This window comes from Sus scrofa, chromosome 3 (assembly GCF_000003025.6).
Source record: "Sus scrofa isolate TJ Tabasco breed Duroc chromosome 3, Sscrofa11.1, whole genome shotgun sequence".
Lineage (NCBI taxonomy): Eukaryota > Metazoa > Chordata > Mammalia > Artiodactyla > Suidae > Sus > Sus scrofa.
Window position 1 is genome coordinate 39848740 of NC_010445.4, and position 19366 is coordinate 39868105.

Below are 19366 nucleotides of genomic sequence, written 5' to 3' on the forward strand. Positions count from 1 at the left end.
CTCATGGATAATAGTCAGATTTGTTTCTGCTGAGCCACAGTGGGAACTCCCAAACCTTCCCCCCCCCCGCTTAATAAACGGATTTCTATAATATGTGGTTCTTTATGTCTGGCATCTAGGATGTTTTCAGAGTTCGTCCATGTTATTCAGCTTGAATTCTTAGCACCACGTGCGTTAGTTCCCTAATTACATCCTGGGCGCAAAAGCTCCCTGGGCAGAGCCGCAGCACTGAGGAACTTGCGCCATGGAAAGAGGGGGCAAACTGCCCTGGTGGTGGGAGGTCCCAAGCACCCAGGTGCGCAGAACTCAGCTTCTTGCCCAGGGGCTGGCGAATGGCCGGCCGAACGCTGCCCTTCACCTGCCCAGGTGAGGCCCACCTTGTGCTTCACCTCCGTGCCAGGGAGAACCAGCTGTCATACTTCGCCGACGTTCTGGCAATTCCCTGAGAGGGCGCGATGCGCATTTATTGAGTGCCTACTGTGTGCCAGGAGCTCGGCAATCCGAGGTGGTGGAGAGGGACATAGGCGCTGGGAGTGGATGAGCGCTCGTAGAGGGCACTGGAGGTTCCGGCTGGTGTTTTCAGTGTTGTGACTGCTTGGGCTCTGAGGTCTGGGAGGCGCGGACGCCGCGGGCGGAGGGGAAGGGCACCGAGCGAGGGCCCTCGCTGTCGAGCCTGCAGCTGGATGCGAAGGGCGGAGCTCCTGATGCCCCGCCCCGGCCGCGCGGATGGCCCCTTCGCAGAGCGAAGGGCGGACCCTCCTGATGCCCCGCCCCGGCCGCGCCCGGCTCTGCCGCACGGGGGGCGGGGCCTAAGAGCGTCCCGCCCCCCGCGCCGCGCCGGGAGAAGGAGGAGCCGGCCGCCAGCCCGCACTGCAGCGCCAGCGCGCTAGCGGGCCGCGGAGGACTCGGAGCCGGGACGGAGAACCGAGCAGGCGTCGCGCAGGCAGACAGGCCGCAGCTGCTGCCGTATCCCGCCCCGCGCCCAGCCATGCCTTGCGCGGGCTGCGCCTGAGCCGCGGTCGCCGGGGCCAGGCGGGCTCGGGGCCTCGGGACCGGTCCGGGGCCATGCTTGCGCTGTCCTGACGATGCCGCCCGCCGCGCCCGCCCGCCTGGCGCTCGCCCTGGGCCTGGGCCTGTGGCTCGGGGCGCTGGCGGGGGTCCCCGGGCGCGGCTGCGGACCGTGCGCCCCTCCCTGCCTCTGCGGCCCGGCGCCCGGCGCCGCCTGCCGCGTCAACTGCTCTGGCCTCGGACTGCGGACCCTCGGGCCCGCGCTGCGCATCCCCGCGGACGCCACCGCGCTGTGAGTAACCCGCCGCCCTGCGACGCTGGTGAGGCGGTTGCCATGGCGCCCGGCTTGCGCTAGGACTCGCGGCCGCCGGGGCCTGCCGGGGCTCGGGGCGCCTTCACCCTCCCGGGAGAGGCCGCACGGGCAGGCCGCCGGCCTGGCGGGCCTCGCAGGGCGTGGGCGCGTCCCCAGCCTGCAGAAGGGGAAACGGAGTGCGGGCCAGGCCTCTCCCAGGGCGAGGCTCCAGCGCAGTGAGGTCGGCCCGACTAAATAAGGAAAACCTGGGACCGCAGCCGGCTCTCAGCCCGCCTGGCCTCAGCCAGAGGGAAACAGAAACATCCCAGATTCTGTGCGGGCGGAGACTTCTCACTCGGTGGGACTCCGCTAATGCGAACTGACTGAGGGCCTTTGGCATCGTGTGGGCGCAGGGCGGGAAGGTCCCGGCAAGGGACCACGAGCACTTCAACGCTGCTCAGAGCCTAATAGGATGCAGCTTGGCTTGGAGGGATACCCAGCACTTGGGAGCCCTGGAGAAGGACGCTAGGAGATGGAGAAGTCTGTGTGGACGGCAGGGAAGGCTCTCCGGAAGAGGTGGACAAGGGTTCGATGGATGTTTGAGAATTGGTTTGATACTTAAGGAAACTGGGTTTAGGTGACGGGAGGAGGGAACCATGTGTGCAAAGGCCTGGAGGGGTGTAAAATGCTGACACACCATTAGCAGACTTGCATTTTGGAAGAAATAATAACAGGAAGTCTTTATGGAGAGCTTGTCTCCAGCCCTGGCCTGTGCCAAACTCTTTTGAACCATCAGCTTTTTTTTTTTTTTTTTTTTTTTTTTTGGTCTTTTTAGGGCCGCACCCGCGACATATGGAAGTTCCCAGGCTAGGGGTGGAATCAGAACTGTAGCTGCTGGCCTACACCACTGCCACAGCAATGCCAGATCTGAGCCTCATCTGGGACCTACAACCACAGCTCACGGCAACTCGGGATCCTTAACCCACTGAGCGAGACCAGGGATTGAACCCCTGTCCTCGTGGATACGAATGAGATTCGTTAACCACTGAACCACAAGGGGAACTCCTGTGAACCGTCATGCTTAACCCTCTGGAGGTACAGCAAAGATGCCCCTTTTGCAGGGGAAAAAACAGGCCAGAGGTGATGGCGATATGATTTGCACAAGCACAAGTAACAGCCAGTACATGGCAGAGGCAGCATTTGACTGTTAGGAGCTCAGGGTTGGCTTGCAAAGGGTGCAGGTGACTGAGATTTGCAGACATTTGTCCCCAGAGATGGGGACTGGCTCAGGACCTGCTGGTCCACATCCTTGTGGCCTTTTTTTTTTTTTTTTTTTTTTTTGCTTTTTCAGGGCTGCTTGTGTGGCATATGGAAGTTCCCCAGCTGGGGGTCACGTTGGAGCAGTAGCCACCAGCCTATATCACAGCCACAGCAAGGCCAGATCAGAACTGCGTCTGCGACCTACACCACAGCTCACGGCAACGCCGGATCCTTAACCCACTGAGCAAGGTCAGGGGTCGAACCTGCATCCTCCTGGTTTCTATTTGGGTTCATTACTGCTGAGCCACAGCCGGAACTCGCACATCCCTGTGGCCTTGTTTGGGTACTTCCAGACACCTAAGCCAGGACTCCATCGCTCCCTGGCTGCTGGAATTCCTTGGGGTGCGTGTAACATCCCCAGGCTTCTTAAACCTGGGATTTGGTTTTGTGCTGTCCCTTCGGTGACTCTGGTGTGTGGCTGCCTTTTATTGGTGGTGGTGGCGGGGGGGGACCCTTGTGGTCAGTGTTCAGACGAGTTTGGATGTTGAGGGGCTGGAACCGGGTGGGCGCTTCTGGATGGTGTGTCCTTGAGGCTTTGTTGGGGGGTAGAACAGCTTCTCCAGGGGTGGCGGATGGCCATCATGGGGCCACCCTGGGCCTGTGGTCTTGCTCCCCGACAACTGAAGTGTTTGCCGTCCTGGTTGACTCCTGCCTGCAGCTGGTACCGCAGAATTGCTTTGGGCGCACCCCCCACCCTTTGTTTCTCGACGCCGTTACCTCTGGCTGATGGGCTGGGAGCCGCTGTGGGGGGCAGGGAGCAGGCTCCTGCTCCTTCTGGTTGTTCCGGCTTCCCCATCACTGGCGCCATGCAGACCTCCAGGAACCGTCCGGAAAATAAACTGGTGGGTTGGCCAGGACCCTGCAGCAGCTTGCGGACTTGCGGGCTCAGCCGTGGAGCCTGAGCCTGTGTGCCTTGCGTGTGTCCCCTTAGGCTCTGGTCTTGGCTGTTGGGAGTCTGGGGGCTGGTGGCTGGCCGGAGCTGGCGGGGTTGCCCGCCCTGCAGCACGTGGTGAGGGACCCTGTGAGGCAGGTGGATCGGGAGTGGAGGAGACTCCACCGTCTTGACCCGGAGGCTGCTCTGGGAGATTTCTGCAGGGCTGGGTGCAAGGACCCCATGGGAAGCTGGGACCTCGGATGCAGATGTTAAGACTCCCAGGTCCCCCAGGCCACCCTCTGTGCTCTGCCCTGCCATTCTGCCTGTCAACCCTTCAAGCCCCACCCTCAGGGAGAGGGAGATGGGTGGGTCTTGGCTTCTTCAAGGGAGACTCCGGGTCAGGTTGTACACATCCAGGGGCCCCAGAAGCCCTGCCTTAGGGGTGTCTCCAGCAGCTTCCTCTGGGGGGCTCAGGCCTGGCTGCTCTGTCATCAGCATCCTACAGCCATCTGAGACTCCTTGGCCAGCCTGCGGGGCGGCAGGACAGCTGTGTTCAGACCCGGGTGGGAAGTCAGTGGCTGGCTGGTGCGGGGTCCCTGGCTCCCAGGGCCTCAGCGTGCAGGATGGCCCAGGGTTCTGAGGCCCCAGGCTCTCTTGAGTTAGCTGAAGCAGCTGGAGGTGGCAGCCTGGGAAAAATGACATCACTCAGTCATAGGTTGCTGCTCTCCTATTTTTAAAGCGTTATCATGGACAGTTTGAATAAATACAGAAGTTGACAGAATAGCATGGTGAACCTTCTGACCCACTGCCCTGCAGCCTGTCCTGCCCCTCCACTCCCCCTTCCCATTGTTGAAGCAGATGCCAGGCAGCCTCCCCTTTAATCTGTGAGCATTTTGGAATGTAGGGTGACACCATGGTCACACCAAAAACAATATGCAATTCCCTGATCTGATGCATATCCAGTGTGCTCAATTTTTTGGTTGTCTCAGTTTTTTTTTAATAGTTTGAATTAGGATCCAAATAAGGAGTTCCCGTCGTGGCGCAGTGGTTAACGAATCCGACTAGGAACCATGAGGTTGCGGGTTCGATCCCTGGCCTTGTTCAGTGGGTTGACGATCCGGCATTGCCGTGAGCTGTGGTGTAGGTTGCAGACGCGGCTCGGATCCCGCGTTGCTGTGGCTCTGGTGTAGGCCGGTGGCTACAGCTCCAATTGGACCCCTAGCCTGGGAACCTCCACATGCCATGGGAGCGGCCCAAGAAATAGCAAAAAGACAAAAAAAAAAAAAAAAAAAAAAAAAAAAGGATCCAAATAAAGTCCACACCGTGGCACTGCAGTTAGGTGATTTCTTTAAATCTCTGTGGCAGAGTTCCTACAGTGGGTTAAGGATCTGGTGTAGGTCGCAGCTGTGGCTTGGATTCAGTTCCTTGGCCGGGAACTTTTGTATGTTGCAAATGTGGCCATTAAAAAAAAAACACCAAAAACTCCCTGGAAGCATGGGCTTTCTTTCCATCTCTGTTCCATTTTTGTTGTTTGTTTTTGTCTTTTAGGGCTGCACCCGTGCCATGTGGAGGTTCCCAGGCTAGGGGTTGAATCAGAGCTGTAGCCACCAGCCTATGCCACAGCCACAGCAACTCCAGATCCGAGCCGGGTCTGCGACCTACACCACAGCTCACGGCCATGCCGGATCCTTAATCCACTGAGTGAGGCCAGGGATTGAACCCGCAACCTCATGGATGCCAGTCAGATTTGTGTCCGCTGTGCCACGACGGGAACTCCTCCACCTCTGTTTCCTCCTCTGCAATTTGTTAAAGGAACCTGGGCGTGGGGTTGTGTCTCTGTGTGTCTCCTCCCTGGTGTCATCCAGTGTGTCCCTCTGTCCTCACGTTACTCCTGGGCCAGCACAGAGCCCGAATGCCCATCACTGTGGAGGTCTGGGTATGGCAGCGCTGCTGCAGGTGTGCAGGCTTTGGGCCGAGCCCCTCTCAGCCGACGTGCACTGCTGACTTTGCCTGGGGCCCTCAGTGGACCCCATACTGTCTCGGGAATGTTAGGGTCCAGGACTAGGCTCAGAGCAGAGACCTGGTAGGGCCTTGGTTCGCTGATTAAAATACTGGGACTTGAGGGTCTTCTGCTGGCCAGGAGCATTCAGAGCCCTGCCCTTCCTCGCCTGTGCCGCTAGGTGATAGAGCGGGGGACTCTGGGAGACTCAGTCCCCAGTGTTGGCACAGGACATGGATGTGAGGGAAGGTGGGCATCAGGAAGGGGAGCCTTGGGCTGGCGTGGCCTGGCATGTGTGTAACCTGCTGGACTGCAGGTGCCATGTCCATTGCTGCCTTGAGGGCTGGCAGGGCAGCAGAAGCTCCTGTCTGTGGGCCGTCGCCAGAAGGAGGGCCCGGCTCCCGAGCTCCTGGTCCCCAAGGAGGCCATATCACAGCGGAGCCAGTGTTCAACCAAAGACACAGATGATGGGGCGGGGGCACTTCGGAGGGGCTCCTTGGAAGGACCCCCAAGGCATGTGACATTGAAGCCAAGACTCAGTGCTTGCACAGAAGTCATCCAGGGTCTGGGAGAGAGTGTCCCAGATAGAGGGGACAGCCTAGCAGAGCCTCCAAGGCTCCCGGGGATGGAGGGGTGAGGGCAGGGCCTCCGTCAAAAGAGCAGGTGGGGGCGGCACGGATGGATCCAGGAGGGAAGTGTCATGATTGGCATCTTCTAGAGAGAACACTAGCTGCTGTGTGGAGACAGTGGGTCTGAGGGGGCCCTGGGTGTCCTGCGTGCCCAGCTGGTCTCACCCTCGCGTGCCCTGAGCTGCTTCTGCGGGCTGGCACTCGGAGTGCCGATGGTAAATGCACGCATGATTTCAGTTTCCTGTAAGACCCAGAAGGCAGGCTTGTCGGGACGGTGGCACACGCCGCCCTCCGTGCGCAGTCCCTGGGCGGGGCAGGCAGGGGACAGGGAGGCTTCAGCTTCAGCCGGAACACTTGGGGACCTGAAGGGACCCACCCAAGTGCATTCCCAGTGCCAGTGACCCCCCCCCTTCCCCCGGGAGCAGTGAGGACGCCACCATCGGGAGGCAACCCTGCAGAATGACTGCATTCCCAGTGCCAGTGACCCCCGGGAGCAGTGAGGACGTCACTGTCCGGAGGGTGGGGAGGTCTGTGCTCAGCATCCGTCTGATGAGCGCATGTAGCTAGAAGACCTCAGACCCCTTGCGACTCCGGCCTGAAAGGTGGGCACAGGATCTGATCAGGCAGGTCTTCAAAGGAGAGGCGGAGCCCACGCGCCCGCACCGAGGGGCTGCCGGGGTGTCTAGCTCTCGGGGAACCGCAAGTGGGAAGTACCGCGAGGTTCCATTTCCCACCCACTGGGGTGGCTGCCCGCAGGAAGACAGGTCGCAAGGCGGGGACAGGGTGTGGGGACGCTGGGGTCCACGTCCGCCGCCGGTGGGCTCGAACCGGGCGGCCCCAAGACGCACTGAAGGGAGAGTCTCTGCAGGGCGCAGCCAGTCCGCTCCCAGGCGACACCCGAGGGAAAGGAGACCTTCGGCCGCGCGAAAACATGTGTACCCAGGGTTGTGGCAGCGTCGTGCGCCGCCCCCACGAGGTAGGATCGACTCAGGCGTCTTTGGAGAGATGAACGGGAAATGGAATGTGGTCTCTCCGTGGAAGGGTGCTCAGCCGGGCGTGAAAAGGAGTGAGGTACTGCCATGCGCGCCCACGCGGATGCACCCTGAAAGCGTGTTGGGTGAAAGGAGCCAGGCAGCGAGGCCGCCCGTGGCAAGGCTGCACGCACAGGGAGTGTCAGGGAGCCGGCCGGTGGCGGCTGGAGCTGTGGGACGGAGGCCAAGGACTGTGGGCTTTCTGTGTGGGGAGCTCCCTGTGGATCAGCAGGTTAAGCGCTGGCGTTGTCCCTGCTGTGGCGTGGGGTCTGATCCCTGGCCTGGGAATGTCCACGTGCTGCAGGCACGCGTTGAGAAAAGGTTCTGCGGTCAGGGGCAGGGGTTGCACAGCCTTGAGAAGATAGCAGACCCTCTGGACGGTGTGCTTGAGAGGGCGACCTTCACCATATGTCAATCAAAACACGAATCTCTGGAGACCGTGCCCGCCCACCCCGCCTTCTCCTCCCGGTCACCAGGTAGGTGCTTGTCCCTCTGCTCAGCCCTTTATCTCCTGATGCATCTCCAAGATGCATCGGGGTTGGAACCCCACGTGGTTCCATTTTATAGACCAGGAAACTGAGGCTCCCAGAGGATGAGTCACTCCCCAGGGTGACGTGCTGGTAAGTGGTGCCCGAGGGGTGCTTTCACCCGCGTACACTGTGGCACATCTCTCAGGGTGCTCAGGGCCTGGGGTGCGTGCAGCACCACCGAGCAGCTTTAGGAGCAGACCATGCGGGTGGGCACTGGACTCGGCCCTCCGCTCCCCAGCCCTTCCCACCAGCTCCCTCCTCGACATCCCCTGGGCTGTAGATGCTCGGGTCCTGGTTCCATGAGGGAGGCACGGATCACAGGCCTCGGGGACTCAGGTTCTGGGTCAGACCCGGCTCACGTCCCGGCTCCTCCACTTCCTGAGTGACCTTGGCTGAGTCCCTCAGCCTCTCTGAGCTTCTGTTGCCTCACCTGCAGTGTGAGCACCGTGAGAGGGTGCAGCTGATGTGATGGTGGGGCTGCAGGGGGGAGGGTGTACGGTGTACTCGCAGAGCTCGGCTGATGGTGGCCCCAAGAATCATCACTGTTGCCACAGTGGCCTCTTGTCATGTTCTCAGAGCCTATTGTTTCTGGCCGCCAGGAGTCGGGCCCCTAGGACCTGCCCTGCCACATAGCAGACAGGACACAAACACGTGGACAGAGGCACCCCTGAACCGGTGTGCATGTGCTGGTTGCTCAGACCAACGCTGCAGCACGGGGGAGAAGCCCCGATCAGCCTGGAGCAGGCGGGCTTCTACACAGCCCTCAGCACCCAGCCTGCACGTTTCGCTCGAGTTTGAAACCTCGTTTTGATGCTTTCCGGCGTGGACGTGTAACCCAGTGGGGTCGGGAGGTGTAAACCAAGCACTGGGAGCTCTGGGGACACCTTGTTCTGTGGCTCAAGATGCGGGGGCACTGTCGGGAACCCGCGGGCACTCAAGCCCCGCTGCCAGCCTCAGGCACACACCCTCGGTGCATGCCCGCAGGTGTGCCAGTGCGCAAACTCAGTTCCCCTCCCTGGTTCTCCATGCTCGTGCTGTGGGGCCCCCTCCAGGCCCAGGTTCCTGTCGTCGGGGGCTCCTCTCCAGCTGCTCCACGGTCCTGGCACCTGGGACCACTGGCTGGGTGGCGATGCCACCGCCCTCGCCCCCATGCGGGGTCTCTCTGCTGCTCCGGTGGGCTGTGGGGACCCAGGCTCCTGAGGGGGACCCGGCTGAGGTTTGGTTTCAAGTGAGGAAGCGTTTTGGACGAGATGCAGGTTTTCCATTCCGGAACAGTCTGCGGCGTACAGCGCCCGCAGCGGGAACCCAGCTGGGCCCAACCCGCCGCACTGGAATGAAAACAGCCCGCATCTGCTGTTGCGCCTGCCCAGGGTGGCGGCAGCTCTGGGCCCGGCCCCTCTTCGCTGGACTGCAGCCGCTGCCTGCAGCCTCGCTGCCCAACGAGTGCAGCTGGAAAATGCGCTCACGTCCTTCCTTCCCGGAACGCCTTGTTCTTTACGGCTTGGCAGTCGGCTTCGGCGAGGGGCCCGGAGGTGCCCGGCCGCCCGTGCCAGGGAGGGGGCTGCGTCTGGGGGCCCTGGTGGGCAGGGCTCTTTCTCCCTCTGCGGCACCCTGCAGCTCGGGCCTGACAGAACAGGTCCCCGTCTTGGCAGCCCCCGTGCCCTGAAGGCCTGGAGCTCACTTGGGATCCTGTGGGGCCACCCTGGCGAGGGCTCTGTCCTGAGGCCGGGTGGAAGCCAGCTTTTCCTCTGGCTGAGGCTGGGAACAAGGCCAGTGCTCCAGGCAAGGCTAGTAGCACCAGGGTCTCCAGATCCCAGGCCTCTAAACTGTGCTGTGTCTACACTGGCCGTGCCCAGCAGCCCACGGGGGACGGGCTTGCCGGCCACGCTGGACCAGTGCTTCTGTACTGAAGTGCTGGAGGCCATGCGCCAGCCAGGCCAGGATGGGAGCCCCGGCTGCCTTCCTCTTCCATCTTCAGACTGTGGGGGAGCGACCGAGGGGTTGCGGGGGGCGACTTCGTGGGCCTCAGCATTCCCTGGCTGGCGTGATGATGGGCCAGAGGGCAGAGGGACGTCCCTGGGTACAGGCCCCTTACCCTCTTGTCCTGAAGGATGGCCCCAGATCCCCTGCTGCAGGTGGAGGGGTGAGCTGGGGCTCGCCTGGTGGCGGGGGGGCTCCTTCCCAGCCCCTCGTCTCCCCGGTCGCATCAGTGCCCTGGGGGCTGCCTCTGGGTTGGCTGGTCCGGGAAGGCCCCCAGGGGGCTGAGCGTACCTCCCCGCCGTCCCTCCCTGTCACAGTCTGATTCCTGGATGTTCCCACGCCAGATGCCTGTGTCCCATCCTGGTGACAGCTCAGTTGTGGGAGCCCCATCACACGGCCTGGGAGGCACAGGCCCCCCTGTTCCGACCCCGGGACCAGGCGCGGGGGCCCTTCCCCTGCCCTCTCACCGGCTCCCTGGGCCGGGTTTGGAGCCGAGGGGTGGGGGGCTCCAGCCTGGCCCTCGCGCGCCCCTCCCAGTGCCTGCCCCCGCCCCCCCTTCGCGCACCCTCTCCGCATGTTTTTCTTCAGATCAGCTCTCTCTGAAAACTTGAATTCATTAATTTAAACATCATTTCCGGCCCTGGAAGCCAACCTCGCGCACCATAAATAGAAGGAATGAAGGCAGGGTGAGGTTGCTAGACTCAGGCTGACCCCAGAGGAACTGTTGTGGTGGTGTCCCCTGGTGACGCCTGGGGGCCGAGGGCGGGGGGATTGGGGGCGTCTGGGCCCCCGGGCCTGGCGTGTGGCCTCTGTCCCTTCTGCGTGGACCTGGCTCCTGAGGGCACGTGTCGGGGGTCCCCTTGCTGGGCTGCGGGGAACCAGTTTCCCCAGAGAGGAGAGCGGGGGAGCGGGGAGGAGCTGTGTGTCCTGTCCTGCTAGAGGGAGGAGGCGGCTGCTGGCACGGGCACAGCAGTTACGTAACATCTGCAGCAGCCCCTCTGGAGCCCCGCAAGCCCTGTTTCCAGCGTGGCGGCCAGCGCCGGGCGGGGTGCTGGGCCGGGGCCTGGCGCTCCCTCCGCTGTTGAGTACACGCGTCTGGAATGCGCACATGTTTCCTCGGGGGCTCCGCTGGCCCCCGGACGCCTGGCATCGGGACTGGGGAGCAGGCACCCGGGCCACTCCCCCCACCCCTGGCGGAGGAGGAAACTGAGGCTGCTCGGGCTGCAGGGCGGGGTCCCGGCCTGCGCGGGGCCTCGGGGAGGCCACTGCCCTAGAAGCCGCCCCTCGGCCTCCCTCCGCCCTCCCCCCCCCCCCCCCCGCACTCCTGTCCCGCTCACCTTTCCCTACCAGCCCCTTCCCATCCGCCCCCAGCCCTGAGACTCCCTCCCCTGCCCTCTGCAAGACCTGGGGTGGGAGCCGGGGGCGAGCCCTGTGTGCAGAGGCTGGGGGGAGCAGCACAGCCCATCGGATGGGGGGGCGGCAGCACCTCAGCTGGACCCTCCAGCCTGATGGCAGAAGCAGGGACCCCCTCCCTCCACCCCCAGCCCCTGCTTGGAGCAGGAAAGATCAGCCAGGAGGACACTCCCCTGGGAGGCTGGTGCCCCTCCCCATGAGGACGGCTGGTCAGGCAGGCAGGGGTGTCGGGACGGCCCCAGTGTGCGGGACAGTGGGCTCCCCAGGGACTGCTGGGGCGCCGAGCCGGGGGGGTGGGGGGAAGGAAGGCCTGGCTCACTCGCTGCCCCCCACCCCCGGCTCAGGAGACGGGACAGCCCAGGAATGCGGACGCCCCCTTCTCAGTGCAGTACTTCAGGCAGTCGGGGGCCAGCTTCCCAGCCTGGTTCCTCGTGCCCAGGGAGGTGACACGTGTCCTGTGCTGTCGTGGGTATGCCTGTTCCTGGGTGGACTGTGTAGTCCCCAGGTCACCTCTCCCCCTGAGCTGGCCTGATCCCTCCAGACTTGGGAACTTGCAAGTGGCTGGCTTGGGCCTGGGAAGAGCCTGGGAGCATCCAGATGGCCCAGGGGGTGGACCCTGCTTGGCCCAGGACCTCTGGGGTCTAGCCAGACCCCCGCCTCTCTTCCCAGTGGGCACAGGCACTGTGGTGCCGGGCCAGCCTCTGCCTCGGCTCCTGGGTACTTTAGGTGGCTCTCTGGGTCTGCTGGGACGCCGAGTGTGGGGGCAGGGCATCAGACTGAGATGGTGTCACCTGGGGCTGCAGAGCCGTCCCGAGGGGCCGCAGGGCTGGGGGCCCCGGCCGCCTTGGCATGGCCGCAGCAGAGGCCCACGTGGAAAAGCGGCTGTTCCAGGCTGAGGGGCATGGAGAGGACCCCCCCCCCGCCGACCGGCGCCCACCTCAGCGTCCTCTCTGCCCCATCCCTCCCAGTCCACACCATTTCCATGGCGCCCTGGGCAGGCCGGGGCTGGGGCCTGCTTTTCGGGCCGAGTCCCCTGGTCCTTTCCGTATTTTCTCTGCACCGTGAGCCTCGGCCAGGCCTGGCCCGGGTGAGTCCTGGGGGGAACGGGGTCGCCAAGGCCTGTAGCACAGGCTGTATGTGGCCAGCACCCAGCACAGGGTGGGCTGGGCCGGGCAGAGCCAGGAGGACTTAACCCGGCTGAGGCCGCCCTGGAGCCGCAGGGACCACAACGTCCCGTCAGGGTGGGCGCTTGCTGAGTGGCTGGGCTGGAGGCCGACCCGGCCCCCACCTCCTGCCCTGGTTTCTCAGGCACCACAGATGGCTCCTAGCAGCTGCCACTTGTGATGGATTTTCCAGAAAATGGGACGTGGAAAACAGTGTTGGAATTTTCCTCCTTTCCTCCTGTGCTGAGGCCCTGGTGGGGAAGCTGTCCCTGCCACCCCTGGAGGGTGCCCTTGCCTGTGCTCGCCCTGGTCCCACTGTCCCCCAGGCCCATCTCTGCATCATCTGAGTGCCTCCCAGGCGCCTGTTCCACAGCCGGCCTCACGCCCGCACTGAGAAGTCCCGGCTGGGGTCTAACTCAGGTTTCCCAGGGCACAGCTGTCCCCACTCAGGCCATCGTGCTCGGCGTGGGGTGGAGACTCTGGCCCAACTCTCCTCTCCCAAGGGTGGTGTGGGCGCCCTAGCAGCGGCTGTGGGCACACGGGCTTGTGTGCAGGGGTGGAGGGCCTGTGCCTGTGCCGGGAGACACCATGTGTTCCTTTTTTGAAACGGCTGTGACTGTCCCAGGTCATTTTACAAGCATTGCTCACATTAGTGGTGTCCCTGGAGCAGGAGAGGGAGGGGCGGGCCTTCTTCAGGTGCTGTGCTTGGGAGCCCCCCCCACATCCCTGTGCCTGCGGGCCGCTTTGGGGACCCGTCAGGTGTCGGCTCCTTCTGGTGGCTTTATGGGACGGATCACTGAGGATGAAATCGGGGATCTGTCTGTGGCCCCTTTGCCAGCTGGGAAGAATGCTGGACTCCGAGCGCTGTGCAGGGGCGTCCAGCAGCCTCCTGGGCAGCAGACGGAGAGCCCTGAGCCGATGTGCACTGCACAGGCACACCCCGGTAGCCACACCTGACACAGCCTGCTTGGCCCTGACCCCCGTCTGCACAGCGCCCTGGAGGAGGCGGCTGCCCCTCCGCCCGTGCTCGGGCTCACTGGGAGCGCCCTGACCTGATGGTGGAATCTGGCGGCCATGGGTGACCCTGCTGGAGGGTCCCGTCTCTATGTCCCCTGGCCCTCCAGAGGCCTCTCTGCTCCTGGAGTTCCTAGAACGCGTGCTCTGGACGCAGGCTCCTTGTCACAGAGCCCTTGCGGGGGTGGGGGGGGGGAACCTGCACGTGCGCACACGCCCATATCCCCATGGGAAACCCAGGGGCTCGGGAGATTGTTGGGGCACCTCCGGCCTGGGGGCCACTGTCAGGGAACAGTGCCACTTCGCGGACTGGAGGAGGCCTCGCTGCCCAACCGCCTCAGCCAGTGTGGCTCCTGGCCACCCGCGTCCCCACCCCGCTGCCGGCTGCTTCCCTCTGAAGCCCCTGCTCCAGGTGCCCTTGGGCAGCCTGTCCGGCCCCTCCGGCACGGGAGCCTCCATACCCCGTTTTTGCCACTTGAAGAGCAGTGAGTGTATGGAGATCGAGGCCTCCTGCTCTCGGGAGGGGCTTGCTGTGCACCCCCAGTGCTTTCCTGGGCTGAGTTTGAGGAATTGCGGAGGGAGGGACTGAATTTTGCCCCTGTGTTCCTCCCGCTCCTGTGGCTGTGGGGGTGTGAGCCACGGCCGACCAGATCGGCCCCGTGCCTGGCTGTGCCGCGGTGTGGTTGCGCGGTGCCCAGAGGGTCACATGGCGGTACCGTGGGGCACTCTGCCTGCCGTTCGGAGCTTGTTGCAGGGATGGAGCCTTTGCCAAGCTGAGTGTTCCCTGCTGTGTCATTGGACCACCTGTCGGGGCAGCGGTGGGGCTGCAGGTCCTCCGGGCTGGAGCCTCTGCTGCCACCTGGGCCCCGCAGGACTCCAGCTGCAGTCCTGGCCCCTGGGACCCCATCCCGTCTTGCAGGTCCCAGTTCTGCAAGGACCTTGCCCCGTCACCCAGCCTTGTGACTATGCCTCTGAGAAAGCCCCCGATTCCGTGGAGGACTCCGGTCCGGCCCAGCTGCTGCCTGTACTGTCCTGACTGAGCCCTGGTGATGGGGGCAGCCCCCGCCTGAACCAGCCTCGGCCCAGCCCGTCACGTCATCCACTCCCTGCCGAGTCTCCCGACCACTGCCCTCTGTGTGGAGCTGACCAGGCCCCCAGGGCTTAGCTGACTGTCCGTAGTCCCCTCCCCTCACCCCCTTGTTGGGGGCTCCAGGGGGAGGGGAGCCCCTCTCCAGAAGCCCCCCCAGGAGGCCAGCTGGCTGTGTTGGGAGCCAGGATTTCATGAGTGGCCCTGGGGAGAGCCAGTCCCCCACCCTGGGCAAACAGCTAGTGTTTGGGTATATGTGGCCGTGAGGCCCCATGTGGCCCGCAGGTCTCCAGGGAGGGGTGAGTGGCCGTCAGGGACTGGGTGGGGTCCTCTCCCGAGCCTGGTTTCAGGGCTGGTCCTGGGCACTGTGTGCAGACAGGGTATGGCACTCCGCTCCTGGGTGTGTCCTGGGGTCTGGGCTGGCACTCAGGGCCCGGCTCCTAGAAGGGCCTTACTTCATACCAGCGAGTTCTTATTAAGCTCTTGCTGTATGAGGAGCAGCTGGAGAGACCAGGACCCATTCCAGAAGGGGACTGATGGAGCTGGGCTTCAGGAAGCTCCCCAGGCTGCTGGGGGAGCTTGATAGGAGGGCTTGGGAGGGCGGGGTGGATGCCTGGGGATGGGGTCCGGACCAGGCTGTGGCCTGGGCAGGGTGGGGGAGTCTGAGTGTTTTGGGAGCTGAACTGGCAGGACTTGGAGACAGATAGGCCTGGCGGAGGCATTGGTGGCCCTTTGGCCTCTGTAAGACTTTGTGGGTTTCAGTGGGAAGGGCCTGGACGGTGGCAAGAGTTCTGGGGACGTCAGAGGACAAGTGGGGACACCTGGAAGGGCAGAGGCTCCAAGGATGGGAAGCCCAGATCTTGTTAGTTGAGAGCCAAGGGTGGGGTGTGCACAGACCTGAGGGTGTCCAGGGAGACCTAGGGGCGTGGCAGCTGAAGTGTCCTCTGAGTCAGGTGGTCCAGGTGTCCCTCTCTGGGGGCGGGGATGGTGACTAGAGTGTCCACGGAGGCAGGTGGTCCAGGGGTCTGTGTCCCAGGAGGAGGATGGGTGGGTGAGTGGCCTCCACCTCCAGGCTGGGAGGGGAGGTGGAATTGTTGGCTAGATAGTGTTGGTGATAGAGTTCCCTGGTGGCACAGTGGGCTGAGGATCCTGCCTCGTTGCTGCTGTGGCTCCGGTTTGACCCCTGGCCTGGGAAGTTCCGCATGCATCCTCAGAAAGACTCTCGAGGGGCCGGGGTTCTGTGGTCGTCGGAGCGTTGGTGTTTCTGTCACCACCATGTGGCTGGCACTAAGGCAACGCCTGTGGCATGGGCAAGCTCCCAGGCCAGGGATAAAGCCCAGCAGTGACAACGCCAGATCCACAGCCCGCTGTGGCTTGCTTTCCTTAGGTTTGTCGACAGCGTATTTGGGAAGGGTGTTAATAGGCCTTGAATCCATCATCTGCTTGCCTAGTGCTTTTCCCAGCTGATGGTTTTCTGATTTTCTGATGTTTTTTGTGGACGTGGCGTGTTTTTACACACTTGGATCTGGGGGTTTTGGTGTTTTATTTCTGCTCACGTTTTCAGCCTCGGAAAACCTGTGGCTCTGGGCCCGTGTGCCTGCACTGTGCTGGGTCGCCTGACTTTGAACACCTGGGCTTGCCCATCTCCGGCTCTAACCCCAGAGGCTTAACCCGGGCCGTCACGGTTGCTCTGCTGTGGGGTCATCCGCCAGAGCCCCGCCCCGTTTGTCTGGTCTCTGTGCCCCCACTGTGTCTCAGGACATTCTCCTGTGCCCCCTGCCGGCAGCAGCTGGGCCCCTGGCCCTAGGGCCCCCCGGGCTGCCTTGTGTGTTCTGAACCCATGGGGCGGGCTGAGGCCTGCCCAGCGGGGCGCGCTTCCACCTTGCCGGGCCAGGGGCGTGGTGGGCCAGGGGCGCTGGGACTGGCTCTCCTGGCCTCCATCAGATCTCTCACCACTGGCCCTGGATGGAATAGGGAGCTCAGAGTGGGAGGCCGCAGCTGGGGAGCTTCCGCCGCGGGCCCGCGTCCTGCCCTGGGCTCCAGCACTCACGTGCAACGGCTTTGCTCCCCAGAGACGTCTCCCACAACCTGCTCCGGGCGCTGGACGTCGGGCTCCTAGAGAACCTCTCAGCGCTGACAGAGTTGTAAGTGTCCCCTCCAGGCAGCTGTGGCATTCCACGGGGTGAACAGGTGACAGCCGCTTGTCGTCTCTGCGGTTACCAGGCCTCCGTCCAACCGGGTCGAACCCCCTTTCTTCCAGGGACATAAGCAACAACAGGATCTCTGCCTTAGAAGAAGGAATATTTGCTAACTTATTTAATTTAAGTGAAATGTAAGTTTGGCTCTTCTGCTGGTTGGTGGTGGCTGGGCCCGCAGTGCCCAGACCTGCCCACTGTCCGCTGAGCCCGCCCTGCCTCCCTGTAGAAACCTGAGCGGGAACCCTCTGGAGTGTGACTGTGGTCTGGCCTGGCTGCCGCGCTGGGCAGAGGAGCGGCGGGTCCGGCTGCTGCGGCCCGAGGCGGCCACGTGCGCCGGGCCGGGCCCCCTGGCCGGCCAGCCCCTCCTCAGCGTCCCCCTGCTGGACGGCAGCTGCGGTGAGTGCAGGCGAGGCGGGCCGGGGAGCGGGGCAGGGGGGCTCTGGGGACAGATGCACGCGAGGGATAATTACAGGGGCCAAGCAGCAGGCTGAGGGCTCAGGGAGGGCCTCTGGACCCAGGGCCTGGGGATTGCCCTGCAGCCGCTAGGCGCTGGGCGGGGGCAGAGGGGCAGCGGGGCGGGCGCCCTTGGGACCAGCCCGCCCGCGTCTTGCAGGTGAGGAGTACATTGCCTGTGTCCCCGACGACAGCTCGGGTGCCGTGGCGCTGGCGGCCTTCTCGGCTGCCCACGAGGGCCCCCCGGCACCTGAGGCCTGCAGCGCCTTCTGCTTTGCGGCTGGCCAGGACCTCGCAGCCCTCTCAGAGCAGCACGGGTGCCTGTGCGGGGCGGCCCGGCCCCCCGGTGCTTCGTCGGCCTGCCTGCGCTTCTGCTCCGGCACACGGCCGCCCCCTTCCGCCGCCTGCAGGGGGCCCACCCTCCTCCACAACGTCTTCCCTGCCTCCCCGGGGGCGGCCCTGCTGGGGCCCCGAGGACCCCTGGCCTCTGGCCAGCCAGCAGCCTTCCGAGTCATCGCCTCCCTGCCTGGGAGCTCCACACGCTGGGACTTTGGCGACGGCTCCCCCGAGGTGGCTGTGGCTGGCCCGGAGGCCACTCACCGCTTTCTGCTGCCCGGGCGCTATCTTGTGACAGCCGTGCTGGCCCTGGGGGCCGGCTCTGCTCGGCTGCACACGGAGGTGCAGGTGCAGGCGGCTCCTGCAGCTCTGGAGCTCGTGTGTCTGGCCTCGGTGCACAGCGGCGAGACCCTGCAGCTTGGCCTCCGAAACCGCGGCGGCTCTGGCCTTGAGGCCGCCTACAGCATCATGGCCCTGGGCGAGGAGCCTGCACGAGGTGGGGCCGCCCGCCTCGGCCAAGGGGTGGGGGTGGGGGTGGGGGTGCAGCCCAGTCCAGTCAGGCACACGTTGACGCCCCGTCTCCCTGCTCTCTGACTCCCCCAGTGGTCCATCCGCTCTGCCCCTCGGACACTGAGATCTTTCCCGGTAACGGGCGCTGCTATCGCCTGGTGGCAGAGAAGGCGGCCTGGCTGCAGGCGCAGGAGCAGTGCCGGGCCTGGGCAGGGGCCGCGCTGGCCATGGTAGACAGTCCCGCCGTCCAGCACTTCCTGGTCTCCCGCGTCACCAGGTACCTGCCCAAATGCCGCTGATCCCCAGGGAGGCAGGGGGTCCCCAGAATGCTGGGGTGGGGCTGGGCCTGAGCAGATCAGGGTGACTGGAGGGGCCGTGTCCAGCAGGCCAGTCTGACTCTGGGGACGAGCCATGTCACGCCCAGCGGGTGGCCGTCCTATCAGTGCTCCTGACGCACGTGGCTGGGCAGTGGGCCGAGTGTCCTGCCCCCATCTGTCCCATGCTGGGCCCCTCCTGGCCGCCCTTGGAGGCCGGGCAGCTTCCTGCTGCGCACGTGTGCCCCCTGCTGGGCAGCGGTGCTGCCAGGCCTCTGGGAGGCTCTCCTTGCTTAGGCCTGGGGGGGGCGCATGCTCCGGAGTGGTCAGTGTGGGTGGCCTCACTTGTCCTCAGCTCAGCCGCCTGCGCCTGCCATGGCCGGACCTCTCCTCTCCCCGGGTCACCTGTGGGAAGGGGCTGATTGGACTGCCCATCACCTGGTGTGTCCTCCGTGTCCCGAAGGGGCGTTGAGGCCCAGAGCCGTCACGGCCCTTGCCCGAGGTCACTTGGTTACAGGTTGTGCTCAGCTGCAGCACCCAGCTCTGACCACAGCACCGCACACCCCTCCCTCTGCCTGTCCCTCTGCCTGTCTCTGTCCTAGTATCGACAAGCCCTGCCCCCAGGAGGGCCATTCTGTCCTTGCAGAGCTGTGGGGAGTAGCCTTTGGGGGGGGGCAGTATATGGGTGTCTTGGTCCCCAAATGATGCACCTGGAGCCTTCCCTGGGGTTTAGGTGTGCGTGGCCCTTGGCCCTCTGTGAGGTGCATCCCCACAAGGAGCTGGGCCCTGGCCTGGGGACAGGTGACTGGCCCACTGGCATGGGCCTTGTTTGCCAGGTCACGCCTCTCAGCCTCAGTTTCCCCATTTGGACAGAAACCACCTGACAGGCTGCAGTGAGGAGGGTGCCCCCAGAGAGGGCAGGTGGAGGGGCACCTGACTTTTGGGGGGCACCTGAGCACCTGCCCTTCCTGCTGTGCCCCTGCAGGAGCCTGGATGTGTGGATCGGCTTCTCGGCTGTGGAGAGGGCAGAGATAGGCCCGGCCCCGCGGGACGAGGCCTTCAGCCTGGAGAGCTGCCAGAACTGGCTGCCCGGGGAGCCGCACCCCGCCACGGCTGAGCGCTGCGTGCGGCTCGGCCCTGCCGGCCAGTGCAACACAGACCTGTGCTCGGCGCCACACAGCTACGTCTGCGAGCTGAGGCCTGGAGGTGCGCTGG

The 19366-nt window shown here is 64.1% G+C and overlaps 1 protein-coding gene across 5 annotated transcripts in view; it reads left to right on the plus strand.

Annotated features, from left to right (window-relative positions):
* The window catches only part of PKD1 (polycystin 1, transient receptor potential channel interacting), a 49877-nt gene continuing 31350 nt past the window's right edge, over positions 840-19366 (plus strand). For 2 of the 5 annotated variants that reach the window (XM_013987810.2, XM_005655159.3), the window contains exons 1-7: positions 840-1300; positions 16413-16484; positions 16601-16672; positions 16765-16934; positions 17152-17823; positions 17931-18114; positions 19137-19357. In XM_013987810.2, the coding sequence (XP_013843264.1) occupies positions 1086-1300; positions 16413-16484; positions 16601-16672; positions 16765-16934; positions 17152-17823; positions 17931-18114; positions 19137-19357 (1606 nt within the window). In that variant the 5' untranslated portion in view covers positions 840-1085. 5 annotated transcript variants of the gene reach the window in all.